Source organism: Oncorhynchus nerka, linkage group LG14 (genome assembly GCF_034236695.1).
Source record: "Oncorhynchus nerka isolate Pitt River linkage group LG14, Oner_Uvic_2.0, whole genome shotgun sequence".
Lineage (NCBI taxonomy): Eukaryota > Metazoa > Chordata > Actinopteri > Salmoniformes > Salmonidae > Oncorhynchus > Oncorhynchus nerka.
In genome coordinates, this window is record NC_088409.1 from 95,940,843 (window position 1) to 95,955,782 (window position 14,940).

At 38.2% G+C, this 14,940-nt stretch overlaps 1 protein-coding gene across 1 annotated transcript in view; it reads right to left on the reverse strand.

The window, feature by feature from the left end:
• The window catches only part of LOC115119321 (muscleblind-like protein 1), a 117,963-nt gene that overhangs the window by 18,354 nt on the left and 84,669 nt on the right, over positions 1 to 14,940 (reverse strand). Inside the window, exons 3-4 of the mRNA XM_065000580.1 lie at positions 14,600 to 14,820; positions 6,445 to 6,684 (exon numbers count right to left, since the gene is read on the reverse strand). Coding sequence (XP_064856652.1) covers positions 6,445 to 6,684; positions 14,600 to 14,820 — 461 coding nt within the window. The remainder of the gene's footprint in view (positions 1 to 6,444; positions 6,685 to 14,599; positions 14,821 to 14,940) is intronic.

The window sequence follows — 14,940 nt, forward strand, 5'->3', positions numbered from 1 at the left end:
ACACTAGCCCCACAATAAGACAGTTGCCTATGTTATACTAGTCCTTCTATAATAAGACAGTGGTCTGTGTTACACTAGTCCTTCTATAATAAGACAGTGGTCTGTGTTACACTAGTCCTTCTATAATAAGACAGTGGTCTGTGTTACACTTGTCCTTCTATAATAAGACAGTGGTCTGTGTTACACTAGTCCTTCTATAATAAGACAGTGGTCTGTGTTACACTAGTCCTTCTATAATAAGACAGTGGTCTGTGTTACACTAATAATAAGACAGTGGTCTATGTTACACTAGTCCTTCTATAATAAGACAGTGGTCTGTGTTACACTAGTCCTTCTATAATAAGACAGTGGTCTGTGTTATACTAGTCCTTCTATAATAAGACAGTGGTCTATGTTACACTAGTCCTTCTATAATAAGACAGTGGTCTGTGTTACACTAGTCCTTCTATAATAAGACAGTGGTCTGTGTTACACTAGTCCTTCTATAATAAGACAGTGGTCTGTGTTACACTAGTCCTTCTATAATAAGACAGTGGTCTGTGTTACACTAGTCCTTCAAGACAGTGGTCTGTGTTACACTAGTCCTTCTATAATAAGACAGTGGAGAGGATGTTAACAGAGAGGATATTATTAACAGAGAGGATGTTTACAGAGAGGATGTTAACAGAGAGGATGTTAACAGAGAGAATGTTAACAGAGATGGTGTTAACAGAGAGGATGTTAACAGAGAGAATGTTAACAGAGAGGATGTTAACAGAGAGGATATTATTAACAGAGAGGATGTTTACAGAGAGGATGTTATTAACAGAGAGGATGTTAACAGAGAGAATGTTAACAGAGAGGATGTTAACAGAGAGAATGTTAACAGAGAGGATGTTAACAGAGAGGATGTTAACAGAGATGGTGTTAACAGAGGATGTTAACAGAGAGAATGTTAACAGAGAGGATGTTAACAGAGAGGATGTTAACAGAGAGGATGTTATTAACAGAGAGGATGTTAACAGAGAGGATGTTAACAGAGAGATGTTAACAGAGAGGATGTTAACAGAGAGGATGTTAACAGAGAGGATGTTATTAACAGAGAGGATGTTTACAGAGAGGATGTTATTAACAGAGAGGATGTTAACAGAGAGGATGTTAACAGAGAGGATACAGAGATGGTGTTAACAGAGATGGTGTTAACAGAGAGGATATTTATTCTTGAACACTCCTGAATAGACACTAATCATGGTTTTAGCTGCTGCGTTAACTAAATTAATTCCAGATTAACGTTCAAACCATGTTATTATAAGGATGAATAGACTAGAAGGGATGAACTGACTGTAGACAACATTCTAATAAAGCTTCTTAGACACTGCTGTTTTGTTTTGCAAATCCCGCCTCATTCCCACGTTGACACAGAGATGGAATGGTAATCTAAAGGGATATTTAGGTTAATTAACGGGGTACCACTATACCACAATCAATTGATCACCCCATCAACGAAATGTTTAGAAAACATTATTGCCATAGTCAATTCATCATCCCAGCAATGACATGTTTAGTAAACAGTAATGTCAAAATCAATTTATCACCCCAGATATGAAATGGTTAGTAAACAGTAACTTAAATAAGATGTATTTAGTTAGAAACTAGTATAACAGAACTGCATGCCAAGCTAAAAGGTGAAAGGTCATAGTACCAGGTCAAAGGTTGCGTCGAGGGGTCGCTTCAGTGATTTGACAGCCGACTGAGCCTTAATTAGCAGGCAGCGAGCACAAGGTGGAAATGGGCCAATGGGGTTCAAGTGCATTAACATAAACCGGCAAGCAGAGGTGCATCATGGAGGCAGCAGTGCAGTTTGGGTTAGTGAGAGAAAAAAACAAAAAACAAACAAAACAAACAAAACAACAACAAATCATTGGAATGCAATATACAACAAATAACATAGCTGGAGGACGCACATTAACGGGTGTAGGGTTGTTACTGTAAACACTACGGTCTTGACATCATTAACGGCTGTAGGGTTGTTACTGTAAACACTACGGTCTTGACATCACTAACGGCTGTAGGGTTGTTACTGTAAACACTACGGTCTTGACATCATTAACAGCTGTAGGGTTGTTACTGTAAACACTACGGCCTTGACATCATTAACAGCTGTAGGGTTGTTACTGTAAACACTACGGTCTTGATATCACTAATGGCTGTAGGGTTGTTACTGTAAACACTACGGCCATGACATCATTAACGGCTGTAGGGTTGTTACTGTAAACACTACGGTCTTGATATCACTAACAGCTGTAGGGTTGTTACTGTAAACACTACGGCCTTGACATCATTAACGGCTGTAGGGTTGTTACTGTAAACACTACGGTCTTGATATCACTAATGGCTGTAGGGTTGTTACTGTAACCACTACGGTCTTGATATCACTAATGGCTGTAGGGTTGTTACTGTAAACACTACGGTCTTGACATCATTAACAGCTGTAGAGTTGTTACTGTAAACACTACGGTCTTGATATCACTAATGGCTGTAGGGTTGTTACTGTAAACACTACGGCCATGACATCATTAACGGCTGTAGGGTTGTTACTGTAAACACTACGGCCATGACATCATTAACGGCTGTAGGGTTGTTACTGTAAACACTACGGTCTTGATATCACTAATGGCTGTAGGGTTGTTACTGTAAACACTACGACCTTGACATCACTAATGGCTGTAGGGTTGTTACTGTAAACACTACGACCTTGACATCACTAACGGCTGTAGGGTTGTTACTGTAAACACTAGGGCCTTGACATCCTTAACGGCTGTAGTGTTGTTACTGTAAACACTAGGGCCTTGACATCATTAACAACTGTGGGGTTGTTACTGTAAACACTACGGCCATGACATCACTAATGGCTGTAGGGTTGTTACTGTAAACACTAGGGCCTTGACATCATTAACAGCTGTAGGGTTGTTACTGTAAACACTAGGGCTGTGACATCATTAACAGCTGTAGGGTTGTTACTGTAAACACTACGGCCTTGACATAATTTACTTACACAGGAATGTTGCTCTACTTGCTATTCGCTGTCATTGGATTGAGCTAAACGCTATTAATGCAGTTACCGTTAGACACTTCCTGGTTTCAGACAACTACAGAATTATTTACTGTGAGTCATATAGTTCAAAGTTAATACGTCCAGGACTACTTGATATTTTAGTGATGACATGACGTTTCTATAGGGAGACGTATCAACGCTGTTTAGTTGATACTCAACAAGTCCTAAATATAATAAGAGGAAGCATTGCTACACAATTACATCAGCTCTAAGATGCATAACAATATCACCAGTTACAACAGGTTAAATAACAATATATCTAGTTATAAGTCGCTCTGGATAAGAGAGTCTGCTAAATGACTTAAATGTAAATGTTATACCACATGTTAAATAACAATATATCTGGTTATAACACATGTTAAATAACAATATACCTGGTTATAACACATGTTAAATAACAATATATCTGGTTATAACACATGTTAAATAACAATATATCTGGTTATTACACATGTTAAATAACAATATATCTGGTTATTACAAATGCTAAATAACAATATATCTGGTTATAACACATTCTAAATAACAATATATCTGGTTATTACACATGTTAAATAACAATATATCTGGTTATTACACATGCTAAATAACAATATATCTGGTTATAACACATGTTAAATAACAATATATCTGGTTATTACACATGCTAAATAACAATATATCTGGTTATAACACATGTTAAATAACAATATATCTGGTTATAACACATGTTAAATAACAATATATCTAGTTACAACACATGTTAAATAACAATATATCTGGTTATAACACATGTTAAATAACAATATATCTAGTTATACCACATGTTAAATAACAATATATCTGGTTATAACACATGTAAATTACAATATATCTGGTTATAACACATGTTAAATAACAATATATCTGGTTATTACACATGCTAAATAACAATATATCTGGTTATAACACATGCTAAATAACAATATATCTGGTTATAACACATGTTAAATAACAATATATCTGGTTATAACACATGTTAAATAACAATATATCTGGTTATTACACATGCTAAATAACAATATATCTGGTTATAACACATGTTAAATAACAATATATCTGGTTATTACACATGCTAAATAACAATATATCTGGTTATAACACATGTAAATTACAATATATCTGGTTATAACACATGTTAAATAACAATATATCTGGTTATTACACATGCTAAATAACAATATATCTGGTTATAACACATGCTAAATAACAATATATCTGGTTATAACACATGTTAAATAACAATATATCTGGTTATAACACATGTTAAATAACAATATATCTGGTTATTGCACATGCTAAATAACAATATATCTGGTTATAACACATGTTAAATAACAATATATCTGGTTATTACACATGCTAAATAACAATATATCTGGTTATAACACATGTTAAATAACAATATATCTGGTTATTACACATGCTAAATAACAATATATCTGGTTATAACACATGTTAAATAACAATATATCTGGTTATTACACATGCTAAATAACAATATATCTGGTTATAACACATGCTAAATAACAATATATCTGGTTATAACACATGTTAAATAACAATATACCTGGTTATAACACATGTTAAATAACAATATATATGGTTATAACACATGTTAAATAACAATATATCTAGTTATACCACATGTTAAATAACAATATATCTGGTTATAACACATGTAAATTACAATATATCTGGTATAACACAGGTTAAATAACAATATATCTGGTTATTACACATGCTAAATAACAATATATCTGGTTATAACACATGCTAAATAACAATATATCTGGTTATAACACATGTTAAATAACAATATATCTGGTTATAACACATGTTAAATAACAATATATCTGGTTATAACACATGCTAAATAACAATATATCTGGTTATAACACATGTTAAATAACAAAATATCAGGTTATAACACGTGTTATATAACAATATATCTGGTTATAACACATGTTAAATAACAATATATCTGGTTATTACACATGCTAAATAACAATATATCTGGTTATAACACATGTTAAATAACAATATACCTGGTTATTACACATGCTAAATAACAATATATCTGGTTATAACACGTGTTAAATAACAATATATCTGGTTATTACACATGTTAAAAAACAATATATCTGGTTATAACACATGCTAAATAACAATATATCTGGTTATTACACATGCTAAATAACAATATATCTGGTTATAACACATGTTAAATAACAATATATCTGGTTATTACACATGCTAAATAACAATATATCTGGTTATAACACATGTTAAATAACAATATATCTGGTTATAACACATGTTAAATAACAATATATCTGGTTATAACACACGCTATAACAGGTGATAACAGTTGAAAGAGCTAAAGGAAAGGGATTAGGGTCGGAGGGGGCAGTAAAGTCACACATTTAGCATGATACAATTAAGCTAACTAGTTTACCTGCATAATAAGTCTCCATCACCTTTACTGTCTACGTCTGCTGGGCAGTCTAGATGGTGTGGGGGGAGGGGATGAGAGAGGACGGGAGAGGGTTGAGAGAGCAGAGCTGAAGGGGCTGGCTGGGGGAGATGATGGGGGCTAGGTTTTCAGACGTAGGTGGGGTTGGAGAGGAGTGGCTGGGGGAGATGACGGGGGGCTAGGTTTTCAGACGTAGGTGGGGTTGGAGAGGAGTGGCTGGGGGGGTCAGGTTTTCAGATGTAGGTGGGGTTGGAGAGAAGTGGCTGGGGGGGTCAGGTTTTCAGACGTAGGTGGGGTTGGAGAGGAGTGGCTGGGGGGTCAGGTTTTCAGACGTAGGTGGGGTTGGAGATGAGTGGCTGGGGGGGTCAGGTTTTCAGACGTAGGTGGGGTTGGAGAGGAGTGGCTGGGGGGGGTCAGGTTTTCAGACGTAGGTGGGGTTGGAGAGGAGTGGCTGGGGGGCTAGGTTTTCAGACGTAGGTGGGGTTGGAGAGGAATGGCTGGGGGAGATGACGGGGGGCTAGGTTTTCAGACGTAGGTGGGGTTGGAGAGGAGTGGCTGGGGGAGATGACGGGGGGCTAGGTTTTCAGACGTAGGTGGGATTGGAGAGGAGTGGCTGGGGAGATGACGGTGGGGCTAGGTTTTCAGACGTAGGTGGGGTTGGAGAGGAGTGGCTGGGGAGATGACGGGGGGCTAGGTTTCAGACGTAGGTGGGGTTGGAGAGGAGTGGCTGGGGGGGGTGTCAGGTTTTCAGACGTAGGTGGGGTTGGAGAGGAGTGGCTGGGGGAGGGGGGTCAGGTTTTCAGACGTAGGTGGGGTTGAGAGGAGTGGCTGGGGGGGGTTACAGAGGGATACCTACCATGGCTACTGCGGCAGCAGACTGGTTGACCTGGTGTTGGCCAGCCTTTATCTTGGCCTGCAGGTGGGCTGGAGGGTGGAAGTATTTACACTTCTCCCTGGAGCAGCGACCCTTTATGTAGTCCATACACACGGTCACGGTGTTGTCGTTGGTGTCTATCATAGTGCTGTCTGAGGGGTGGGCGAAGCGACAGTCATTCTCCCCCCGCGTACAGTTACCTCTCTGGTACTCCCGACACACCTGGGGAGAGGAGGGAGGGGTGGATACACAGACAGACAGACAGACAGACAGACAGACAGACAGACAGACAGACAGACAGACAGACAGACAGAGAGACAGACAGACAGACAGAGAGACAGAGAGACAGAGAGACAGAGAGACAGATCAGGTCAGATCAGATCAGGTCAGATCAGATCAGATCAGGTCAGATCAGATCAGATCAGATCAGGTCAGATCAGATCAGGTTGTTACCAAACCACGCGTCATCATGACACATGGCAACACAACAAGTCACTGAGGAAAGGTGATTTTTTTTATTTTTTAGCCGAGACAAAAAAAGCAACATACACAGCCTAACATCAACATAACGAGGAAGGGTTTAATAACTGAGGTCTATATATATATATTGTCACGTTCTGACCTTTATTTCCTGTGTTTTGTATTAGTTAGTATGGTCAGGGCGTGAGTTGGGTGGGCAGTCTATGTTTTGTTTTTCTATGATTTGAGTATTTCTATGTTTCGGCCAAGTATGGTTCTCAATCAGAGGCAGGTGTCATTAGTTGTCTCTGATTGAGAATCATACTTAGGTAGCCTGGGTTTCACTGTGTGTTTGTGGGTGATTGTTCCTGTCTCTGTGTTTGCACCAGATAGGACTGTTTTGAGTTTTCACATTTCTTGTTTTTTGTAGTCAGTTGTTCATGTGTACCTTAACGTATTAAAAAGAACCATGGACACTTACCACGACGCATATTGGTCCTCAGATCCGTTTCGCCTCTCCTCTTCAGAGGAAGAGGAGGAAATTTATTACATATATATATATATATATATATATATCACTGTCATGGGCAGAAAGAGCCCTCCACCTCAGACTATCAATAACCAATGAGAATAATAACCAATGGGAATAATAACCAATGGGAATAATAACCAATGGGAATAATAACCAATGGGAATAATAACCAATGGGAATAATAACCAATGGGAATAATAACCATTGGGAATAATAACCAATGGGAATAATAACCAATTGGGAATAATAACCAATGAGAATAATAACCAATGGGAATAATAACCAATTGGGAATAATAACCAATGAGAATAATAACCAATGGGAATAATATCCAATGGGAATAATTAGCAATAGGAATAAATGAATATAAATGCATAATGAATATATCAAATATGTCACGCCCTGGTCTAAGTATTTAGTGTTTTCTTCATGTATTGGGTCAGGCCAGGGTGTGGCATAGAGTTTTTGTATTGTGGTGTGTTTTGTCTTGGGATTTTGGTATGTGTGTATAGTGGGATTGTAGCTTAGTGGGGTGTTCTAGGAGAGTCTATGGCTGTCTGAAGTGGTTCTCAATCAGAGGCAGGTGTTTACCGTTGTCTCTGATTGGGAACCATATTTAGGCAGCCATATTCTTTGGTTGTATTGTGGGTGATTGTCCTGTGTGTCTTGATGTCCTTGTTAGAGGTTAGTAGACACTTGTATAGGATGTTTTCGGTTTTCGTTTATTGTTTTGTAGTGTTAGTGTTTTGTCGTGTGTTACGTTTGTTTATTAAAGATGAATAGAAATAGACACGCTGCAGTTTGGTCCGACTCTCCTTCACCATTAGAAAGCCGTTACAAAAAATAACAAAAACCTGCTAATTACAGTTGAGAATGAATAATCAGCAGTATAAACACTCATCAATCTTGTAATGTTTGTCTTGTAAATGTTTCTCTCATTTAATCTTTCAAGTATAAATATTTTGTTTTTCAAATCGATGACGTGAAGACAAGATTCATATATTCCTGAGTTTTCCATCAGGGGGCAGTACATGCATGGCCAGGTTGACAATGTGTCGAGCTCACGTCCAGACAAGACCTGAGGTGCATCTCAACAGTCTACACCTGCTTCCTATTCTCCTCTCCTCTCTTTCTACTGGATTGGTTTGTGTGTTTTGTGTGCGTGTGTATTGTGTGTGTATGAAGACACTAGCTTCTCAGACCTGTGTCTAGACACAGTTAACTGTCTCCTGTCTTCACTGGCCATGCCTCGTCAAAAACAGCAAGGCTCTTTTAAAAAAGAGGCTGCCTTGTTGAGAGAGAGAGAGAGAGAGCTGTGTGCCCTGATCTGTCTCAAGCTCTCAATAAGAGTTATTAGCACTGGTCTAACAGCTGTACTAAACCTCTGATGGAAATTTAACCCTGGTAAAGCTCCTGGTTGGCCAACAAAAAGAAGAGGCTGATAATCCTAGTTCTACCCAAAGGTTACCATGCGTCATCATTATGCAGGTAATATGTGGGGGTTAGGGTTAGGGGGGGTCCTACAGTTTTATGTTAAGCATGAAAACAGAATCCCGCATCTGTTAATTTTGAATGACACACTATGACAGAAACTAAAATATATCTGCCCTTTTTCTGAAGGGTATTTATAGCAAACCCACTTGGCCAACGAGGCTAGTGGATTGGTTCTATAATGTAACACCAGTAGGCGTGATTGAGTAGACAGATTCATCCATTATTTCTGTGAAATCACCCCTAGTCAGTGAAATCCAAATCGCTCCTACACCCCCTTCCTCCCCCTTGCCACCCCCCTGCCTACTCCTCTCCTCTCCTTCCTTGATGACTTTAACAAGTCTGCTGGTCATTGATTTCTCATCTCCCCCTAAATCTTTCTTTCCTGTTATCGACCCTTTCCATTGTTCACAGAGGTGTCCACTCTCTCCCCCTCTGTCCACTCTCACTGAGACTCCCTCCCTCCCTCTCCTCCTCCTCTGTCCACTCTCCCTGAGACTCCCTCCCTCCCTCTCCTCCTCCTCTGTCCACTCTCACTGAGACTCCCTCCCTCCCTCTCCTCCTCCTCTGTCCACTCTCTCCCCTCCCCCTCTGTCCACTCTCACTGAGACTCCCTCCCTCCCTCTCCTCCTCCTCTGTCCACTCTCCCTGAGACTCCCTCCCTCCCTCTCCTCCTCCTCTGTCCACTCTCACTGATACTCCCTCCCTCCCTCTCCTCCTCCTCTGTCCACTCTCTCCCCTCCCCCTCTGTCCACTCTCACTGAGACTCCCTCCCTCCCTCTCCTCCTCCTCTGTCCACTCTCCCTGAGACTCCCTCCCTCCCTCTCCTCCTCCTCTGTCCACTCTCACTGAGACTCCCTCCCTCCCTCTCCTCCTCCTCTGTCCACTCTCCCTGAGACTCCCTCCCTCCCTCTCCTCCTCCTCTGTCCACTCTCAGAGACTCCCTCCCTCCCCTCCTCCTCTGTCCACTCTCCCTGAGACTCCCTCCCTCCCCTCCTCCTCTGTCCACTCTCCCTGAGACTCCCTCCCTCCCTCCCTCCTCCTCTGTCCACTCGCCCTGAGACTCCCTCCCTCCCCCTCTGTCCACTCTCCCTGAGACTCCCTCCCTCCCCTCCCCTCTGTCCACTCTCCCTGAGACTCCCTCTCAACATTAACCTCACAACGTTCCTCCACTTCTCTCCCCTCCCCATCTGTCCACTCTCCCTGAGACTCCTCCCAACATTAACCTCGCAATGTTCCTCCACTTCTCTCCCCTCCCCCTCTGTCCACTCCTCCTCCTCCCCTCACCTCCTCATCTACTCCTCCCTCACTCCCCTCCTCTCCTCCTCCACTCTCCTCCTCCTCTCATCCCCCTCCTCCTCTCTTCTCCCATCCTCCCCTCCTTCTCCTCCTCACCTCCTCCTCACCTCCTCCACTCTCCCTTCCCTTCCCTTCCCTTCCCTCCCCCTCTCCTCTCCTCTTCCCCCCTCCTCCCCTCCCCTCCTCACCTCTTCCTCCTCCTCCTCTCCTCCCCTCCTACCCTCCCTCCCTCCCTCCCTCTCCTCCTCCCCCAATGACTTTCCTATTATTTTGTTAATAGAGTATCCTAGGCAGCGCTGCATAATGCATTAATGCATTACATTGACTTACTGTCCAATGAATAACTATTGTGATGCAGTGAGTCCTGAGAAGCACAGCTTCAGGTTTTTTGTGTGTGTGTGTGTGTGTGTGTGTGTGTGTGTGTGTGTGTGTAATAATGGCAGGGATTAACGTGAGGGAACTGAAGAGAGAGATATGCTAATTTGCATCCTTCTGTCTTTCTAATGAGCAAAATATGGTAACAGACTGATATATCATTACTATATAATGGTAACAGACTCATATATCATTACTATATAATGGTAACAAACTGATATATCATTACTATATAATGGTAACAGACTCATATATCATTACTATATAATGGTAACAGACTGATATATCATTACTATATAATGGCAACAGATTGATATATCATTACTATATAATGGCAACAGACTGATATATCATTACTATATAATGGTAACAAACTGATATATCATTACTATATAATCGTAACAGACTGATATATCATGACTATATAATGGTAACAGACTGATATATCATTACTATATAATGGTAACAGACTGACATATCATTACTATATAATGGTAACAGACTCATATATCATTTCTATATAATGGCAACAGACTGATATATCATTACTATATAATGGTAACAGACTCATATATCATTACTATATAATGGTAACAGACTGATATATCATTACTATATAATGGTAACAAACTGATATAGCATTACTATATAATGGTAACAGACTGATATATCATTACTATATAATGGTAACAGACTGATATATCATTACTATATAATGGTAACAGACTGATATATCATTACTATATAATGGTAACAGACTGATATATCATTACTATATAATGGTAACAGACTGATATATCATTACTATATAATGGTAACAAACTGATATATCATTACTATATAATGGTAACAGACTGATATATCATTACTATAGAATGGTAACAAACTGATATATCATTACTATATAATGGTAACAGACTGATATAGCATTACTATATAATGGTAACAGGGGGTTAGTTACTGTAACAGACTGATATAGCATTACTATATAATGGTAACAGGGATTTAGTTACTGTAACAGACTGATATATCATTACTATATAATGGTAACAGACTGATATATCATTACTATATAATGGTAACAGACTGATATATCATTACTATATAATGGTAACAGACTGATATATCATTACTATATAATGGTAACAGACTGATATATCATTACTATATAATGGTAACAAACTGATATATCATTACTATATAATGGTAACAGACTGATATATCATTACTATAGAATGGTAACAAACTGATATATCATTACTATATAATGGTAACAGACTGATATAGCATTACTATATAATGGTAACAGGGGGTTAGTTACTGTAACAGACTGATATAGCATTACTATATAATGGTAACAGGGGTTTAGTTACTGTAACAGACTGATATATCATTACTATATAATGGTAACAGGGGTTTAGTTACAGTAACAGACTGATATAGCATTACTCTATAATGGTAACAGGGGGTTAGTTACTGTAACAGACTGATATAGCATTACTATATAATGGTAACAGGGGTTTAGTTACTGTAACAGACTGATATATCATTACTATATAATGGTAACAGACTGATATAGCATTACTATATAATGGTAACAGGGGGTTAGTTACTGTAACAGACTGATATATCATTACTATATAATGGTAACAGACTGATATAGCATTACTATATAATGGTAACAGACTGATATATCATTACTATATAATGGTAACAAACTGATATATCATTACTCTATAATGGTAACAGGGGGTTAGTTACTGTAACAGACTGATATAGCATTACTATATAATGGTAACAGGGGTTTAGTTACTGTAACAGACTGATATATCATTACTATATAATGGTAACAGACTGATATAGCATTACTATATAATGGTAACAGGGGGTTAGTTACTGTAACAGACTGATATATCATTACTATATAATGGTAACAGACTGATATAGCATTACTATATAATGGTAACAGACTGATATATCATTACTATATAATGGTAACAAACTGATATATCATTACTATAGAATGGTAACAGACTGATATAGCATTACTATATAATGGTAACAGGGGGTTAGTTACTGTAACAGACTGATATAGCATTACTATATAATGGTAACAGGGGTTTAGTTACAGTAACAGACTGATATAGCATTACTATATAATGGTAACAGGGGGTTAGTTACTGTAACAGACTGATATAGCATTACTATATAATGGTAACAGGGGTTTAGTTACTGTAACAGACTGATATATCATTACTATATAATGGTAACAGACTGATATAGCATTACTATATAATGGTAACAGACTGATATAGCATTACTCTATAATGGTAACAGGGGGTTAGTTACTGTAACAGACTGATATAGCATTACTATATAATGGTAACAGGGGTTTAGTTACTGTAACAGACTGATATATCATTACTATATAATGGTAACAGACTGATATAGCATTACTATATAATGGTAACAGACTGATATAGCATTACTATATAATGGTAACAGACTGATATATCATTACTATATAATGGTAACAGACTCATATATCATTACTATATAATGGTAACAGACTGATATATCATTACTATATAATGGTAACAGACTGATATATCATTACTATATAATGGTAACAGACTGATATATCATTACTATATAATCGTAACAGACTGATATATCATTACTATATAATGGTAACAGATTGATATATCATTACTATATAATCGTAACAGACTGATATAGCATTACTATATAATGGTAACAGGGGTTTAGTTACTGTAACAGACTGATATATCATTACTATATAATGGTAACAGACTGATATAGCATTACTATATAATGGTAACAGACTGATATAGCATTACTATATAATGGTAACAGACTGATATATCATTACTATATAATGGTAACAGACTCATATATCATTACTATATAATGGTAACAGACTGATATATCATTACTATATAATGGTAACAGACTGATATATCATTACTATATAATGGTAACAGACTGATATATCATTACTATATAATGGTAACAGACTGATATAGCATTACTATATAATGGTAACAGGGGGTTAGTTACTGTAACAGACTGATATAGCATTACTATATAATGGTAACAGACTGATATATCATTACTATATAATGGTAACAGACTGATATAGCATTACTATATAATGGTAACAGGGGGTTAGTTACTGTAACAGACTGATATAGCATTACTATATAATGGTAACAGACTGATATAGCATTACTATATAATGGTAACAGACTGATATATCATTACTATATAATGGTAACAGACTGATATATCATTACTATATAATCGTAACAGACTGATATATCATTACTATATAATGGTAACAGACTGATATAGCATTACTATATAATGGTAACAGGGGGTTAGTTACTGTAACAGACTGATATAGCATTACTATATAATGGTAACAGACTGATATATCATTACTATATAATGGTAACAGGGGGTTAGTTACTGTAACAGACTGATATAGCATTACTATATAATGGTAACAGACTGATATAGCATTACTATATAATGGTAACAGGGGGTTAGTTACTGTAACAGACTGATATAGCATTACTATATAATGGTAACAGGGGGTTAGTTACTGTAACTGACTGATTGTGTATTAGATGTACATAATTGAACCATATTAGTTAATTAATTAATGAACTAAGCAGCAACTGTTTAATCAACACTTTTCAACTCTGCTCCTTAACAATGTAAGAGACACAAGCCGCAACAGAAAATCTACTTTGGTGAAAGCAGTGAAAGTTATTCAGTCCTCATTGACTGCTAGTGGCCATCCTTTCACTGTGTAACAGCCACTGTAGACTTGGGAAACCATGCGAACTGTGTTTTGATAAATCAAGAGTTGTGTTTTGATAAATCAAGAGTTGTGTTTTGATAAATCAAGTGCTAGGGTGCAGAGAACAGCATCAGGTTGAGTCAGAGTCTCACCTCCAGTCTATCTGTCCTCATGAGTTTCTGTGCGGCAGCAGCAGCAGAGGGCATGGAGACGTTGGGGTTACTGGTCACCAGGACCGGGGAGCTGGACATGATCTCAGAAGGCATCAGGCCGGGTGACACCGGGCCCAGGTAGGGGTTAAACGCAGCGGCCACCGCAGCAGGACTGGCATTGGAGGCAAGGCTGGGTGTCACAGAGAACATGGGGACCGGCTGTACGGAGTCAAGAGAAGCACAATAAGGAGATATTCAGTCAGTCTTAGAGGACCAAGATATTAACACTTTATTTGTATAGTCCATCTGTAGATAATGTAACATTTCAACTAACTATCTAA